The 19150-nt window shown below is 38.2% G+C and overlaps 1 protein-coding gene across 4 annotated transcripts in view; it reads left to right on the top strand.

Annotated features, from left to right (window-relative positions):
* Positions 1–18932, top strand: part of SIN3A (SIN3 transcription regulator family member A) — a 73584-nt gene extending 54652 nt beyond the window's left edge. For all 4 annotated transcript variants that reach the window (XM_089671349.1, XM_089671351.1, XM_089671350.1 and 1 more), the window contains 4 exons: positions 475–567; positions 9797–9891; positions 11848–12046; positions 18090–18932. In XM_089671349.1, coding sequence (XP_089527475.1) covers positions 475–567; positions 9797–9891; positions 11848–12046; positions 18090–18320 — 618 coding nt within the window. In that variant the 3' untranslated portion in view covers positions 18321–18932. The remainder of the gene's footprint in view (positions 1–474; positions 568–9796; positions 9892–11847; positions 12047–18089) is intronic.
* Positions 18933–19150: the final 218 nt, after the last annotated feature.

The raw sequence follows: 19150 nt of genomic DNA, 5'->3' as shown, positions 1-19150 counted from the left end.
CCTGGGTAGAAGGGGTTAAACGTGGGCTGGGTAGTAGGGGTTAAACGTGGGCTGATTTACAATTTTCTGTTTGCCAGTGCCCAATCTCCTGTATTCTGCATTATAACCTGACTGTATCTGAATTCCTGTATACCTCAATGTACTCCAAATAAATGTATTTTTAGGTAAGTACATCTTATTACACTTGTCATAACACCTGCTTGGGGGTTTTGGGTGTTCCCACCCACATTTGTATGTTCTAGAACCTCCAACAAGAGTGGGAATTTCCATTAACAGCCACAGCAGCTTTGCAGAGTCCCCAAGAGTAATAGGAAACTGTTAGGTTATTTAACTTTCTAGCATTTACCATAACTGAAATCCGTTTTGCATGGACTGACCCTGTATGTAAAGAAACTGAGTAATGATCCGTGTTTCCCCACTGACTGATGTTGTTGTTTTTTTCTTTGTTTTTTTTTTTGTTTTTTTGTTTTGCAGTTGGTGTTCACCCAGAGTTGTGGCCAGGTCCAATTAACAATTGAATTGCTGGACACTGAGGAAGAAAACTCAGATGACCCAGCGGAGACCGAGGTAAGCCCGACTCGCGCCTGAGGGGCTCTCGGTTACCGCCACCCCTGGCAGGACCCCAACCTCCAGCACCACCTGGGGGATGGGACACAGGGGGGCATGTGTGGAGACCTAGAAAATCCACCTTCTGAGATCAAATCACAGCCCACCCCGGTCACACTAAACCTGCAGTGCGTGTACTGTCTGAATCTCTTTTTATAGAACTGTACATAATGTTACCCATCTGTGGTTTGTTACTGAATCCAGAAAAGACAAACTTCCCAAAACTATCCAAACATTTTGGAGCCAGAATTAAATTGTAATATAATAAAACTTGTTTTAACGATCCAGGGTGACTCAGTGATTTGTTCTGTTTTTCTCTTTTACTTTCCATGCCTTTTCTTCCCATTCTTATCTATCTTTCTAAACGTATTAATATTCTTCTTCTGTCCTTAACCCATGGAAACAAAGATTCTTTAGTATGTGTAGCTGTCATTGCTGGAAATTGTTTAAGGGGTTTTACGGTGAAAGGTAACATATTCTTAACACAGATAACCAATAGTCAACAGTGCGGTGTATATTTGTTGAAATTGCCTGGCTAACAAATGCCAACTTCGTTAAATATATGTATCAAGATATTTGAATGGACGAACTCTGATACAAGGTAAAATATCCCCAATACTTGCAGATTCTGGAGATCGCCTCTATAAAAGAATATGTTTAGTATTTGTTCTGGTGAGTCATTGGTTTGAAGACACTGGGGTTGATTTACTAAAACTAAAGAGTGCAAAACCTGGTGCATCTGAGCTTGGTAGCCAATCAGCTTCTACAGCTTGTTCAATTAAGCTTTGACAAAAAGAAAAAAGGAAGCTGATTGGTTTCTATGCACAGAGCTGCACCAGATTTTTGCGCACTCTTTATTTTAGTAAAACAATCCCACTGTCATCTTGCCCATTTAGGACAAAGGTAATTGTCTGCCTGGAATTCCCCCAAGGTATATTTGCTAATCCTCATGCCTTTGTTCCCTCTTTTCTCCATTGAAGCCCTAGCTTTATTGTTCTAAGGAAGCAGGGCTTCTGTGTAATGGGGAACAGTTGACCTTCACCGTGTGACAGGCCTTGAAATTAAGTGGCCAATCACCAGATCCAAACACTGTCCTGTGGGTAGGGGCAGTGAAGTCATTCAAGCAGATAAGCTCTGAAACCAGAGTGGACTCCTGTAGCTGGGAGGTTGCGAAAAAGCATTGATCCCTGAGTATTACCTTGCTGGGGAAAGCGGTACGCTATCAACAGACCCTGCCGAGTCTGGGAAAAGTGACAGGGTCCTCCCCATCCAAAATCTATGTCAGGATTTCTACATTTCTGTGTGTCGTCATATCATTGCTTCAGGACTCAAAATTGATGAGACATAACTTTTAAAACTGTGTATTGGAGGATATTGCATGGTAAGCTTGAAACCTTTCAACCACTCAGAAGACCAATTGCTTAGAACCCTTTTTTAAGGCCTAGAGTTATATATATATATATATATATATATATATATATATATATATATATATATATATACATACATACATATACACACACACACAGTTGTTAGTAATCAACTCTGATACCAAATATGTTTCCGTAGCAGCATAGAAATTGTGATGTAATGGTAAAACATAAAAACATAAGCTCCACAACGTCTATGAAAGAGAATTTGCAGTCCTTGCACAGAACATGTATTCTCAAGTGGGTATCCTCTAATCAGCTACTTCACTTATGAATCCGGTTCTAAAAATTCAAATTTGAGATTTCTGTGTTGGTATATTCAAGTAAAAAAAAATGTTTGCTTATCTGAACAAAACTTTATTGTTGTTGAGGTAGCATTTCTAAATAAAAACTATTGTATAAGGATCATTATAGGTACTGTGTTCATTGGAGGACAAAACAAAGATTGCAGTCATCCATTTTATCAGTAGAAATGGTTGAAGAAAATTACTTACTAAAGGGGTCCTTTCACAGCCTTGGAGATCCACTTTTCTATATTGAGTTTCTGCTGGCCTCTATTCACTGTGATAAATGGAGGTTACCACAGGTCTGCAAATTTTAACTGACCAGGAATGCATTTTCAGTATTTTCAATCCTGATTTTGTGGAGTTGCACCAGCATGCCATATGTTGGTCAACCGTTATAAAGAGACATTTAAAGTTTGCTGCCACCTATCTGATTTGGCACAGGAGTGCTGATGTCAAATTTTCATGCCCATGTAATGGTACGCTAAGATTAGGCCTATATTTCTCAGTAGTTTCTGTACATTTGGTAGATATTTGGGGTTTAAAGTAAACTCGTCATGAGAGAAATAAGGGGGCTTTCATTGCTAATCTTAGAGATTCTAGTTGCCTGGAAATGGTTTCTCACTTCCATCTGAACTTTCTGAGCTATTGACCTGAAACAAGCAGGTCCTCAAAGTCAGAAATCCTTATATGCACTTTCAGAGGGGAGTTTTTCATGGCAGCCTCCATGCTTCTCTTCAAAGCACTTCGTAAAATCCAAAGGCATCGGCTCTTTACTGTGAACAGTGTTGAATTGTTGGCATCAGCAGAACAGATGCCCCCTTGTGGATTTCTCTAGATTTCTCAGAGCACATCAAAGAAAGATGCACAGAGTTTAGCACATTAAAATGAGATCTGAAGCATAAAGGCCTGGATCCATTTGCAAATTTTATAATAATTGTGAAGTGCTTGATAAAAGATTCCATGTTTGTTGCAAAAAAAAAAAAAAGTTTGGTTCTAGAGCAGAAGTTCCCACTTTGGTACCCAATGTAAGCGCTGTATCCCTCTATAAATTTAATTTATTTTAGTAAATCTAGCTTGTTGGTAATTTTATACAGGTATTTAGTTACTAGTGGCATGTTGTAGACAGACCTTTTGGAGAGGGGTGGTGAGGCTCCCCATCTTGTCATTTTTCACCCCTAAAAACATGGGTGCAGGGTCTCAGTACACACTGTATTTGTTAGTACTATATCCTTGTAAGCACTGTATCCATTGCAATATTTCAAATGTCTTATCAGTTTACCATGTACTTGAATGTGCCCCAGTCAGTATTTCTAATGTGTCATATGTCACCTGGATACCAAGTTCACCCCAACCTGCAATTAATGTCTCTGAAACATGAAGCAAACTTCTAGGTGGTTTACATCTTCAGCTTTTGCCAACAAAATTGAATATCTATTATGGATGTATTGACCCTTAAAGCGGATGTGTAAATGTAATATTCTGCTTAGACCCTTAAAGCAGATGTGTAAATGTAATATTCTGCTTACATGATATCCATAAAATGTAGTAAAAAGAAGTCTAAAACATTACTTAAAGTAGAATTGAAGGCAGTTTTTAATCCCTGTCAGTTTTTTTTTTAGCCATCTGTATCCTGTTGAGATTTGCCTCATAGTCGAAACAGGGAGTGGGGGGTAATCTCTGGTAATCTAGTGTCCTCATTGGAACATTTCCCCTCCATTCCTGTTTTGAGCACTGGCATTTTCTTTCACTTTCGGCAAAGATGGTCACCAGGGCAAATAGTGAGGCTCATTCTCCAACAGGGTCACAGACTGCAATAAAAACCTGACAAGCGTTGTAACTCCTCACCAAAACCTCAAAAAAAAAAAATTTCCTGCTGTTACACTTTAAATCTTGTATTTTTGCCTGTAATTGGAAAATGTGACCAATGCCAAGGTAAGGAAATTGTCTTGAGATCTCTACCACAGGATACTGTGGTGTTGACATCAAAAGACCACTCAGACAACCACTGGCTTGGTAGTTCTACCTGAACAATTCCTAGTGTTGATCCTCCAGATCCTGTTGTTTCAGGAGCCAAACAGATGTAGGATTTCTTTTTTCTGAAAAGGCAAGGCTTTAGACTGTCATTAACTGTTAATGATATCAAGTATACTATTCTGTCACTGTGTATGCTTTAAAGCTGTCTGAACAAAGGTGATTTGATTTGGTGTCATTGATTACTTCATTTTGAACACAAACCCAATGATTGTTCCTGCTTTATAAAAATGCACCTCCTAGTAGATTTTGATTGCAAAGCTTTTTTTTTCCAAGCAATCTAATCAATTTGATACTGAAGTGACTTGAAAATGCTCAATCTCCATTTACATATGATCCAGTCCAACCCTGAAGATGCCACATTTGTTGGCTTGTTCAGAACTTGATTGTTCTAACCGAATGAGGGAATGCTGAAGTGTCGCCATATCCTCCAATGTCCGCTAATAATTCTGTGAAGCACAAACATGTGACTCTACTAAGGACATGCATTCAGGATGAGGCTTCATAAGTCTGCTTGAGTGAGGTTTTTTCATTCATATATATATTTTTTTTAATCTGAATCCTATTGAATTATGCAAAATTAAAATGACAGCATACTGTTATAATTAAAACAGAACACAACGTAGGTTCAGAACAAACTATGAGTTAAAGTATAAAGTGATTTCCACCAATGATCCACTCTCCTAGTTCTGTGATTAATACACCAAATATTTAACTTTTGACTTCCAGTGTTAGTAAGAAATATATGAATGGTATTTCATGTGATTGGTAGCCAAACTGTTCAGTGTAATACTTGAGCTACATAGGCATTCTCTTGCTGCTGAAAGATTTTATTCTAAAAATCTTCTCTTTTTGAAGAAAATGGATAACCATGTGCTGCAAATGAGCTGACTGCCAACAAGTGATTGAGTCTCTCAGTATCAGGGGATTACATTTTTTGGTGTAACCCTAGCCTAAAGCAGAGAATATTTATGGTCTTGGCAGGAAATACCTGAAGGTATTGAACGCCTAATAAAATCAGTATGCCATAATTAGAACTAAATGTTAGCTTTTGTTGGATTGGCTAGGGCTGCTTTTACACTTTTTGGCTTGATACGTTTTTCCTTTGAAATCAATGGAAATGTATCAAAACGCATTGCACATCTATGTGCATCAGAATGTTTTAACATGAAGAGCACTCTGATGCATTTCCACTGATTTCTAAGGAAAACATGTTTGTGCAAAAGAGGCACAAGTGTAAATTCAGCATAAAAGTTAGAAATTCCATCTGTACAGTTCTGCAGTTCTGGGTTTGATTTCCAACAACATAAAATAGCAACTAAGTTGCTTTCAGCTCAGATTTCAACCTCCTGTGTAGGTATTACCATTAGTCCCTTTAGGGCACCCGTGTGAATGGTCTGGTGTTCTTTAAAAAGTACTGAGTGTATGTGGTTATTTTTATTATGAAGCACCCAACTTATGTACCTACACAACGATCAATACTCTGAAAAAAATTGTCCCTGTACTTCAACCATCTCTACTACCCATATGTATTCATACCTCGTGTTCTACCAGGAACGTCTACATTAATGGAAAGAGTAAGCATACGTTTATGTGGCCATATATGGTAGGGATATTACAGATATATCTGAGTGTTACATTGAAGGGAATGGGAGCTTTTAAAATGTGGCCCATAGTATTAGCTGATTGACTTTTTTTTCTTTTTTTTTTGCTTTTCTCTAATTAAGCAACATTGCTACTTTTCATTTGTAGAAGTATTGTATGCAGAATAACTAGTTTGGGTCCATATATCTACTGGACACTTGAATTGGTCTTCATACTAAAAAGTCTTCCTGTTTTTAAAAGCCTTTATATTTGGCTATTAGAAAAATGTATTTGGTGGAATGAGAGAATGGATTGCTTACAGTCCTTGGCCTTCATTGCTTGGGAGCCTTCAGTACCTTGGGACATGCAGTACCCAACAATTCTTGGAGTGTAGACGCTGGTAGTGAAACTCATTCCATTCTTCTTGTTTATACAACCACTAATTATTCAATGGAGTCCTCAGCAAGTGTAGGGAAAGAAAAATCTATGTAGGGATATAAAGGTGTCTATGGGCAAAAGATTGTCTTGTGAATCTTGGCGGTGTTGTTTCGATCAGGAGACATATGTATGTCCATGGACTTTGTAATCTGTGTAGACATTCTTTGGCCAATAGATCTTGGTGAAAGCATCAGTTATCCATGTTGTTTTTCCAACTTAATCACAGTCTCTACCCAAAAATAAATATAGTACAAGAGATGACTGAAGATCTCATAAACATGTACTTCAAAGCCATACAGGCATGCATGTTTGTGTCACATCATTTACTTTGTCAATGAGCGCTTTAACTCTGTATTCCTCCTGTAAGGCTGCATTCACACCTGAGCATCATGTTTTTTGGGGGGCGTTTTTGAGCTTTGGCAGAGGATTTTTCTTTTTTTTTTTCTTCTTTTTAATAGCCAGTAGAGGAAAAATAATCTGTTGCATCATTTGTTGCTAGGTTTTCCAGCACTTTTAGCATTTCATCAGCTTTTATTTAATTTTTTATTCATTTATAATTGTGTTAGGGTAAAGGGGCTAGGATTATTGATTAAAAAATTTTTTTGTTAGGGTGATGACTATTCTTATTTAATAATGTGTTTTTACATTGTTGTTTTATGTACGTTTTTTTAGAGTTAGGGGGTTAAGGTTAGGCGATGGTGTGGTTTTTTTTTTTTTTTTTTTTTTATTTGCACAGAAAAGCATGTGTGAGTTGTGCATTTCTATTCAATTCTACGGAACCTAAAAATGGGCAAATCTGCCAGATTTGCGCGACAACAAAAGCTTGCACTTGTTTGCGCTTTAGGCGACTTGGAGTGGAGATGTGAACCATCTCCATTAAGAATAATTGATTTTTTTTCTCTTCAAGTGTTCTAGAGCTTCTAGCTACAAAACACTCAGGTGTGAAATGGGCCTTAAACTCACAGCTGGCTTTTTTTTTTTTTTCAGCATACAGCTGTTTTTTAGTTTTTTTTCAGCAAAGATACAACATTCTGCTGCCTCCAGGTACATCTTCTCTTGAAATTGCTACTGGGTGACTATTTCCATTTCCATGTGCAGATGACAGATTTTCTCCTCACCTTTATTATGATTGAATGGTTCAACTCCTTTGTTTTCATAGAAGGATCCTGTTAGAATAGAATAATGAAAGTTGCATTGATGACTTGTTTTTGAAGGCACAAGCACCAGGGCATCATTGCAGTACTGCGTTTTAAGTCTACTTTGTGCATGATATTTTGCTGGCAATATCCAAGTTCTTAGACCGTGTCTGGCTGGGTTGTGAAGCTTCAGTCTAGATGACCTCCATGGGCCCATGGAACTGCCATTATCGGCCCAAATTAAGAATGGCATTTCCCATACTTCTATCCTAAGAGGTCCCCTATGTGAAAAAGATACAGAATCCATCTTATGTCATATGACTGATTTTGGTACTGCAGTTATAAAAAAAAGTTTCAAGTCAAACAGGTTGGGAATTCTTGGATGCATTTCCATCCCACTTGGCAGCTCAGATCATTTGACTGTAAACAGTCACAAGTTTTTGTATAAAGGTTCTTTTAGGGTCAAACTACACGAGTCACCATTGTGCCTTACTGAGTTACTGAAAACACCACCTGCTCAATTCTTTGCTGGTACCTAGATGATCTAGACTAGTTAAGTAATGCTGCACTTGTGTGCTACTGCCCTCAGACGAGTAGTTTACTAGGGAAAAGCAGTTGACTTAACACAGTAATGGCCTTTAGTTGCAGGTAGTTTTTGCAGACTACTAGTAGCCCAGCCATTGCCATTTTGATGTAGCTTGTGCGGTCCAATATCAGCCCAAAACAGATAAGCTGGAAAGTGCACTTACCACTGTATTTAACCTAAGCACCAAAACAGCACTATACCATCATTTTCTAATGGTACAGCATGTAAAACACAAGTGGATCCTGAAACTTGACCTGGTATGACTGAAGAGGGGGGACACAACCTGTTTGGGACTGCCCAGGTTTTAGCTGGTGAAATCTAATTCACAGATGTTTTGAATGAGGCGAATCAAACGTTCTGCTCTTCACAGAATCTAAATTTACTAAGGCTCTGTTCACACTAGTGCAACTTTCTTTTTACTTTGGGCACAAAGTTGCATGTCAAGTCACAGCCCATTGATTTTAGTGGCACCCATTCCAATCTATGCGACTTAATCGCAACAACTTTGAAAGGGTTCCTGCACTACTTTCATCTGACACTTTTGCAACTTGAATATAAAGTTGCATTTGAAATCACGCAACCTTGGAGTCGCACTAGTTTGAATGGAGCCTAAAGGAGTCACTAATCATGTTCAGGGGAAATAAAAGCCAGGTTGAGTTTCCCTGTCTTTGGTATATTTGATTGAAAAAAAGAGAATCATTGAGGTTAAACTGCTTTTATTTGGTAGAATTGCACGTGTAGTGCCTTCCTTAGTTTCACATCTGTGTCCTTGTATTGTATTGTATTAGCAATATATCTTTTTCTGGGTATTCCAATAGTATACAGATGAATTCAGCACGTCATTATTATATTTTGGGAAGCTTGGATGCTTACAAAACAAGAAAATGGAAACTTAAACCCAGATTCTTTTGGGGCCTTTTTGAATAGGAGTTGAAGGTTAGCTTAAATCATAACTAAAGGCAAAGCTTTTTTTTTTCCCCATTTTGCATAGAGAGGGAGGGTTAGAACACCCGCTGGTTTTTTTGTTTTTTTTTTTCCTCTCTTTGCCATCGGTTTCCCGTTGAAGATTTCCCTGCACTTCCTTTTCCATAGTAGAAAAATAAGAGGTGAGAGGAAATCCCACAAAAGTGAAGGAATCCCTGTGTCACCTGAACTGGTGTCCCTATTGGAAGATTTCCCCTCTATTAGTTTTCTGCAAACCCAAAATTTGGGGTTTTCTTATTTTCACTTTCGATAACAGTCAAGAGGACAAATAAAGAGAGTGAATCTCACTAATGGTGGCCCAGAGAGCAAGAAATACTGACAGATGTTCTAATCCCTCTTCACTATCCAAAACTAAAGAACGTGCCTTTAGTTACACTTTAAGTTTTCTTACCAAAGAGAACAATTGTTCCAATGATATACAGAATGATGGCGTAATTTAGCTTTTAAACCTATGTACTAGGCTTAATCTGATATGTTGAAAAAGTTCTGCAGATAAAGCCAAAGTCTCTAAATAGAAAATGTACTGTCTTGTATGATGGTTATTTCTTTGCTAGGGGTGATCTCCATAGTTGCTTTTTAGAATCTGCGATATGATAAAAGCAGTTTTGCCTCCTTTGTGCTTTCTGTGCTCTACCTATTCTGTGCATGCTGGTTGTGGCTCCTGCTGCTCTGGGCTCTGTCACTAATTCTGCACCGTTTGTCTTCTATTTTAAGCGTTGGTCGGACTATGTGGAAAGATACATGAACTGTGACTCTACTTCCCCAGAGCTGAGAGAACATCTTGCACAGAAACCAGTTTTCTTACCCAGGTGAGATTACGTTCAGATGTCCATGCCAATTCTGTTATCCCGTGTTAGTATTTATGTTCTGCCAACGCACTTTTTTTTTTTTAATTTTTTTTTTTTTTTTTACAATTTTTCACTTTGTGTGTTCATGCCATATCATCCACCACCTCTGCTGGGAAGTCAATCCAATAACCATACCTTCCTATTTAGTCTGACCATTTCAGTCTTTTGGCTTCACCAAGCTTTTTGTCTGCAGTATTTCCTTCCTTTGTCGCTGTAGTTGCCGACTGCTTTTGAAGCACTGTGTGATTACTTAAATATGTTTACTTGTCCAGTTACTACGAAGTATGAGAAACAAAATACATCACTACTTCTATGACCAGCAAGCGTGCATACAGTCCCATAGTGTTCTGTAAGCTTGGTACCTAGTGCAGAGATCTATGGAAAATTCAATGGCCGTTAGTATATGGGTGTGTACTTATGGGTGCTGTGAGTATGGATCACGGTGCACGGCAAAGTAGGGAAACAATTTCCAGAGGTGTAGTTCAGCCGGCACCAGCTGCAGAGGCATCAGCCAGCCACATAAGCTGATGTTTCCCTTATAGTGCTGGCTGCAGTGTCAGGTGGAGTGATACCAACAGCACTCCGCCTCTTATTCCTGGTAGCAGGATGCACAATGGCTAGCAGCAGCTGTCAGAGGTCTTCAGGTCAGTGTCTTACAGCACAGTAACCGCTACGTGGGCTCAATAGCATCTTAATGCTGTTGTGCCCATATAGATGCACAATAGCAGCTATATGGGCACAGCTGCCTCCATATGGGTAAAATAGTATCTGTATGGGCACAATAGCATCTTTATGCTATTGTGCCCATATAGATGCTGCTGTGCCCTTATAGATGCACAGTGGCAGCTATATGGGCACAACAGCCGCTATATGGGTACGATAGTATCTATATGGACACAGCAACATTTAAAAAAAAAAAAAAAAAAGTTTAAAAATTTGAAAAATCTAAAACAAATTATTACTCTCAACGTCCACTGACCTGACACTGGCCACTGACACCATCCACTGCTCTACTGACTGACACTGTCCACTTTTAAGGTAGGCCATGTTTACATTTTTACAGTGACCTTTGTTTTAATATATTTTTCTAAATATTCCTTACTATTTTAATTCTGCTTTGGGAGTTAAACCGCAAATCTCTGTGACCTTTTGATATCTTTCATGTTGTTCAGGTAGATCTATCTCCATCTCTCAAAGATTGCCTACCCCTGGCTTTAGTCTAAAGGAAACTACTTTATCATACTCCACTGTTTAAAATAGTAAAACCATTTGAACTAATAACTGGGAGCAAAGGAAATAAAATATGTAGTATACATAACAATAAGCCTTAAATGTCCTAGATTCTGATTTATATATTCAGAGGGAAAAATTTTCATTCTATGTAACTACAAAAAAACTGTACATTTTACTGTATAGAACCAAGTCCTAACAAACGATTGAGACTTCCAAAATTTTTAGTATGATAAGTGTTCTCCAATAATTGTACAAGCTTCTTCTGTAACACAAGTGTCTGATGCTGTGAAGTGTGTTTGGATTCCATAGGCGTGACAGGCAGACTGCATGTCTTGAAAGTTACCCATGTCTTCAGTATGAGATGGGTTAAACCAGACAGTAATTTTGTACTGGATTTAATTCACATAAAATATTTTCAAGAGTTGCATATATTCCAAATATATATATATATTTTTTTAAGAAAACTTTGGATAGAAGTAAGGTGTGTTGGAAAAAGTTCCGTAATGTGAACTTTTAATGTACAGAAGTTGGAGTTTGTTTTTTGACCATGCACATGTTTTGCATTAAACATTGAAGCATTATTCCATGATTATAGAAAACAAAACATTTATAAAGCAATTTCTGTACATTTGCTTCTTCCTCTTTTTTACCCCCCTTCCCGGCCTACAATCTTATGTGCAACAGGAACCTGCGCAGAATCCGGAAATGCCAGAGGGGACGCGAACAGCAAGAGAAGGAAGGCAATGGAAAGCGGAACCTGGAGAACCTAGAGAGTCTAGACAAGCTGCAGTGCAAATTCAAGCTCAACTCTTACAAGATGGTGTATGTCATAAAATCTGAGGACTACATGTACCGTCGCACTGCCTTGCTGAGGGCACAACAGGTAGGTGTGGACATAGCAAATTGTCTTTAAACCCCTCAGCAATTGCTAAGGGGGAAAAAAAGGCAGATTATGATCCAGGCATATCCTTTATAGTTTGGGGGAGTACAGTAGCCCTCTAAGGTATATGTCACGCCACTAGGCTTTCAGACAGTAAGAAAGCAAAAGGCTTGGCACCTCCTTGTGTTTTATATGCTCCCGTACAGCAAGTCCTCTCCCAACGCCCACAAGATCCCATGTCGGCACCTTCACCCACGTTCCGGACTTCAACCATCTTGATTGGCCATTGCGGGATGACGCAAGTCACATACCTGCACACGTTTAGTCATCCCTGCACATAGGCACTGTGTTGGAATGTATACGGAGCTGCACATGCTCAGATCAGTGTGCATTTTAATGAAGTCTTGCAATCAAGTAAACCTACATGCATGCTTTCAAAGAGACATTGCATGTCGCTTCTGCAATTAAAAGCCTGCCTGTTTGCAATTTTTGTTTTTAAAGAAAGACTTTTGTTTTTTCGAACCTGTTTTCAGTTATAAAACCCATAGTATGCTTTTGTCACATCTTGGACTTCCCCAACCACTTTGTACAGCTTCCAAAGTTTTGGATGGAATTAATTTGGTCAGTTATTTTGTCTCTGTTGCAGACACTTCTTGGTTTTCATAAGGGTTGTTGTGTATTTTCACATTGCTATCTATCAACTGTCAACTACTGTCAGTTTGTTGCTCTTCCTCTTTACTTGCTCCGGCCCTTGTGCCAGTTGGTTGGCCGGCCTTCCTTGTCTTGACGGTATTCCATTCATCAGATATCTGGATGATCTGTTGCTGTGAGATTAGACTTCCCTGACCTTGAACTCTCTTATGCATCACTCATGCTTTAGAACTTTACTGACTTCAGATGCATACTAAATTTCAATAAGTCCTGTCTGATTCCATCACAGCACTTGAATACTTGGGCTTCTTCCTGGAATCCTTCAAGCCTAGGTCTTCCTGCCCCAGGAGAATTTTTCAAAGTTTCAGTCAGGTTCTGCAACTTTAATCCTGGCATTAGTACTCCCATGGGGAGCCGCAGTTACCAGAAATTTATTCTGCCATTATTCCACTTCTCCCCCCCTTCTGACCTGTCTCCCAGTCTGCGTTTAATCAGACTATGCCACTGCCATGGCTTATATCAGTCATTGGGGGGCACAAGATGTGTTGCAGTTCAGACGGAGGTAGGAGTATCCTGTCCTTGGCACGGTTTTATTTTTCAGTTATCTCTGCCGAGCACACTTCCCAGGGCTGAGAGGTGGCAAGCAGATTTTCTCAGCAGATATCTATACCTGGAAAAATGCTCTCTTCATCAAAAAGTGTTTTGGGGCAAAAAATCTGCATTGGAGAACTCCAGCTGTGGACTTGCTAGCTGCTAGCTTTTATGTTCAACGGAGACAAGTCTGTCCTGCTTCAAGCTGCAGTAAGTGCTATGGTGGCACCCTAGGATCGGCATACTCAGCTCTGTGTCGGCACCATCAAGGAGACCACTGCCAATTTGGATAAGGAGGGAATATTATGGATCAGTATTTCTTTTGTGTCAGCTGTATTTTCCATCTTGTAAGATGAAAAAAAATTACTCGGGACTCTACTTTTAAACACTTCATTTGTGAAGGAAAATGTATAACAATAGATATAAATCTGAAACCACCTGTGAAGTAATTTAAAAAAAATTATGCAGGGCCCCACATCAGCAATAATAATGAATACACACAAACATTGTAAACCCTGTCAAGCTAGAAAAATATTTTAGAATAATAATGAGGTATACTGTTTTTAACGCAGTACTAAACCCAAAAGCAAACATTTTATTATATTGCAGCTGACCAATTCCTAGATGTGATGGCTGCATTAGTTTTTTTCTTTTTAGGATTTCTTTCCTTTTATTTTCATCTGTTGATCCACCCAGTACATTTGTTTTTCAACAGAATAAGCTCTCCTGCAAATTGACAAACCATTTACCACCTCCAAGGGCGTGCTTACAATGATCGGCTTTATGTACTCATGTTAAACCTTTATCTCAAAAGGGGGGAAAAACTGTTGTAGCTATTTGTGAGCTGGAGTTTGGCTTCAGTTTGTTAGTGTATCCAAATCTGCTACTTCATCTAATACTCTTCCCCCCCCCGACTGACAATGCTCCTGCCCAAAGGTGCCCCCTTGTGCTCCTTCATCCAGAGTGGAGGCTCTCTTAATACAGGAGGTATGTTGGTGGCCAGATCACCAGCCTAAAAATAAACTGATGCAGCCACCACATCTAATGATAGATGAGCTGCAATATATCACATTTTTGGTTTTGTGTTTATTACCACTTTAAAAGAAACATAAGTATTAATTTATAAAATGGTCAACACCTGGGCAAGGAAAGTCTTTATAACAGGAACAACTATTTGGGCACTCCTACCTAATACAGTTTTGAGCGGAGTAGGTCAGCATTTGTATATAAAAATGTTTGTATAGTTTGTGCCTGATAAACTGATAGCAACCCTGCATCAATAAAGTAGACCCTCTGCACATGTAATCTCAAAGAGAAATGTAATTCCACAGATGTTTTCTAAATTTTCCTGAAGGCTAAACTGTTGAATCTAAATTCTTGGCACAAAACATACTGCAGAAATTGTTTCACTTAGCACTTACATATTCACATGTAATATTTTAGATTGTAAGCTCACAGGAGCAGGGTTCTCCTAACCTTCCTGCCTTGAACTGTATTATAACTGTGCTGTCTCAATGTATATTGTAAAGCACTGCATAATTGTTGTATAATACGAATTTGCTGTAAACCTACTCAATGATGAGTGTTGCAATAATTTCTGTGTATGAAATTTTCTTCATTAGAACACTGCTTATGGGTAGATTCCACAAGTATATGCTTCACCCAGGAGGAACTTTTCACTATGCTTTCTGTGTGTTCGCTCAGAATAAATTCCACATGTAGTGTCTCAGCCAGTTGAAAGTGCTGTAATAATGAACGTTCTCAGTGAAGAATAGATATACTACAGACGATGGAATATATGCATCCTATGTATTGGTATCCATATAATTCTAATAAACAGAACATGGCTTTTTCATGTGAAAATAGTTCACATATAGAAATACTTCTCCATGCATAATAAAATGGCATTGGATATCCGTTTTATTGCAGACTTTCTCAACTTTGTCATCACAGAGGAACCCTTGAAACAACTTTTCAGTCTCGGGAACCCCTGCCAAAAATAACTATATCTACAACTCATGATACATAAGTGCAATGGTCAGTGGGAAGAATGCTCCTTACACTTGTGGTCACTGGACAGAATTACCCCCTTATGGATAGCTAAAAAGATGAATGGGATCATTGAGAACTTATCTAAGAGGCAAAAATTGCTCAAGGAACCCATGGTAACCTCTGGAGGAACCTTGGTGGTTTAGTGTCTCAAAAATGAGCGGGAAGGCTTTTATCTTAGGTTTTTATTTGCTCTTTGGTTTTGTTTATTATAGGGAGATGGTTTGCTGTTTCTCACAAAGGAAGCAAAGACACTTCATCCCAAATTTACTTTCTCATAAAGAGCACTCTTTTTTTTTTTAGAAGGGAATCTTTATTGGATTTCTAGGTCCTTTTTGTATTTAAAAAAGAACAAAAACATTTTAGTTTTAATATTCTGCATGTTTTCATAAGGTGTATTGTTTTTTATAGTGCACAAATAGTTTTAATATATAATGGTACGTATGACAAAAACAACACTTTTATTAGGACATCCTCATTTTATTTAGGATACTAAGTGCTGGGCCTTTTTAGGACAATATTTTATTGCCTAGTAGTGAACAATCATACATATAGTATAAGGTGGACAACATACAGGAATGTATACGTTTACTGCTGCTCAAGGTGGAGAGACTCCCAATCTCCAAGCACAACTCCTCCTGTAGGTGCTATCCAAACTCGTGTGCCGCTTAGATGAGAACAAAGGAAGTCCGATCGACTGCACTCCAAACAATCCACTTTATTGAACCAAGATAAAACCAAAACAGTGGGGGACTGGCAAGTAAATGTGTTTCACCCTAAAGACAGCGCTTATTCATAACTGGTAATGAATAAGTGCTGTCTTTAGTGTGAAGCACTTTTACCTACCAGTCCACTACTGTATTTCCACTGTCTGTATTGGTTTTATCTTGGTTCAATAAAGTGGATTGTTTGGAGCGCAGCCGATCGGACTTTCTTTGTTCTTATACAGGAATGTATACTGATGCAGGGCCCATTTCATGAGATCTTACTGTTGCTAACTGTTGTTTTAGTCTAAGTAGTCCTTCTTCTCTCTTCCTTCTTGTGGAGATGAATTTTTCAATTTGTTTAAAATGAAAACTTTTGAGATAGTGTGTTTAATACTTTCCAGGTGCTTTCAGATGTATAGCGTATATATATGTGTATGTGTATATATATATATATATATATATATATATATATATATATATATATATATATATATATATATATATATATATATATATATATATATGTGTGTGTGTGTGTGTATATATATATATATATATATATATATATATATATATATATATATATATATATATATATATATATATATATATATATATATAAATAAAAAACTTCTTCTTTGTGGATGAGATGTTTAAAGGTGGAAACTAGAGGATTTTTTTTTTTTTTCATCAAAGGATCAATGCTAAGGGCTTTCCAGTCATCCTTATTGCTCTGAAACGGCTTTGGAGAGTGTGGAGTGCAGAACTTATTTACCTGTCGGCATGCTCCATAGCATTTTATAAACTTTTAGTGCTGGTTTATGTCGGTAAAGCTCACTCTTCTCGGACTTGGTGCTTTTTGTCATCAGACCTCTACCTCTGTGTCTCACATCTATACAGCTGGGACCTGGTCTCCAATTTTTTTTTGTATAAATTAGGTGGTCTTGTTAGGTCTTCCCATATGCCATTTTCAATCAGAGCCTCTTCATTGTCCCTTTTTTTTTTTTTTTTTTTTAAATCATATATGTGGGCTGGTTGCTTGTGTTCTTTGGGCATGTCCACCCCTTTATTTGGACTGCAGTCAAGATGTGTTCAACAAGTCCTATTGTCTTTGAGTCTTCAGTGGGGCACAGTCACACCCACCCCAGGAAAAAAAAAAAAAGATACTTTTAGTCTCCAACAATCATTCCATACATACATACTGTTTTTTTTTCTTTTCGTTTTTTTCCTTTTTTGGAATGTTCTCTTTAAACTTCTGAACCTCTTTCTGCCATACGTCCATGTTTGGAACAAGCTGAGCATGTTAGCTGTGGTCAGGTGGAATGCCCTATGCATACTACAAATCCCTTAGCTCATCTCAGTGAGCAAAAGAAGGTGGCTGTGTTCCTACTTACAGTGTGGCCATGAAAGATGAATGTAAGTTGCCTTCTAATAGGAAGCTGGATCACATCAGCCAAAACAAAACAAAAAATGGGATTTGGAGGAGCCTTAGATAATATATTTTATTTGTGTATATTTTTAATTGTTTTTATTTTTTAAGAAAATGGAATCATGTCAATTATGCCAAGAAGTGTGTGTGTCTCTTTATTTTATATTATGACATCAACAAATCAATAAAGCTAATAGCAATGTATTGCCCATAGTAAAAATTGCTCTAGTTTTATAAGTGGTATACTCCCGTAGGAATCCTCAAAACCGAAGCCAAAATTATTAGCATTTCCTGAGATGGTTGCAGTTGTTCTACTTTGTTGGAAGTGCCTTTTCCAAGTTGTAATAAAAAGAGACCCAATAAATAATAAAGTATTTATGGTGGGGAAATAATTCCATAACCATTCCAGCAGCTTTACGCCTGAACTGAACTTTGCGCTGAGAGAATGCTAAACACAGTTAAAATAATCTCTGGGTCTGTCAGTGGACTCGACTATCCTTAGTGGAAGCTTGCACACATCCATTATTTTACTGTTCTAATACCTTTTTAGTTTGTTTTTATTGGGTTTTCTTTCATGGTGTGAAATAACAAAGAATCTTTTGTATTGTGTTTTCTTTAGTCTCATGAGCGAGTCAGCAAACGATTGCACCAACGCTTCCAAACATGGCTGAACAAGTGGAATATGGAGCATGTGAGCCGGGAGATGGCAGCTGAGACCAGAAAATGGCTATTGGGGGAGGGGGTGGAAGGTATGGTGCCTTGTGCAACTACCAGGGACTCAGAGACCCTACACTTTGTGGACATCAACAAGTATCGAGTAAAATATGGACCACCTTTTAAAACACCGTAAACACATACAACAAGCATCCTTCCATCCCTGAACTGACTGAAGTAATCCAGGCTTTTCTGAAGGACATGGTATTTTGCCTAAAAGAGAAGAATCATTGGCAGAGGCACGTTTGTGCCTACCTCTCATTGGAGGATGAAGTAATCTATTCTGCCAGAGGAGGTGCTGTGCTCCTGGGGGTTTCGTTACTGAAAATCTGCCAACTGCCCCACCAGTTAGTCTTAGCAGACCTCCTCTTATTCCTGGTGTGTAAATACAAGCGTGTAAATAATGTCAACAAAGGTCGTCCTATACATCTCTTGTACCCATTTCTTATTTTATAGCAAGCACTGTCTAGTTTAATGTTCTGTTACCTATCTTTGTAACATAGTGATGGGGGGAGGGGACATCTAAAAACCACAACCTCCTTTATTACTGTTTCTACCAAAGGGAGTCTATTGAGAGTGTGGTTTATATATATATAGAATTACAGTATATATGTCTAATCACCCCGTCCCAGCCCCTCTTTGCTGTATTTCCGTCAGTGTGAGTGTTACATTTTATCTTCTATTCTCCTATCCTTTCTTCTGCCCCCTTTTTTAAACACAGTGTAAATAAAGAAAAGGTTTGGTATTATTAAGTTTCTGATGGAAGCTAATGATGACTACTATTCCAGCAGCATTGAATGATCTCGCTGGTTACTGATAGTACCGACAGAACTAAGGATCTGGTAATCCAAATATGCAAAACTAAACCAAAGTTAGATTTGGCTTTAATACAAGGTCATATGACCATGTCATAGATTATGCTTTGTTTTTATAGTACTTATAAATTATTATTGCTTCTCCCCTAAC

Source organism: Staurois parvus, unplaced genomic scaffold, assembly GCF_062004578.1.
Source record: "Staurois parvus isolate SC_StPar_1 unplaced genomic scaffold, SC_StPar_1.0 ptg000105l, whole genome shotgun sequence".
Taxonomy (NCBI): domain Eukaryota; kingdom Metazoa; phylum Chordata; class Amphibia; order Anura; family Ranidae; genus Staurois; species Staurois parvus.
The sequence above is the reverse complement of the archived record's forward strand: the minus strand, read 5'-3'. Positions and strand labels throughout refer to the sequence as shown.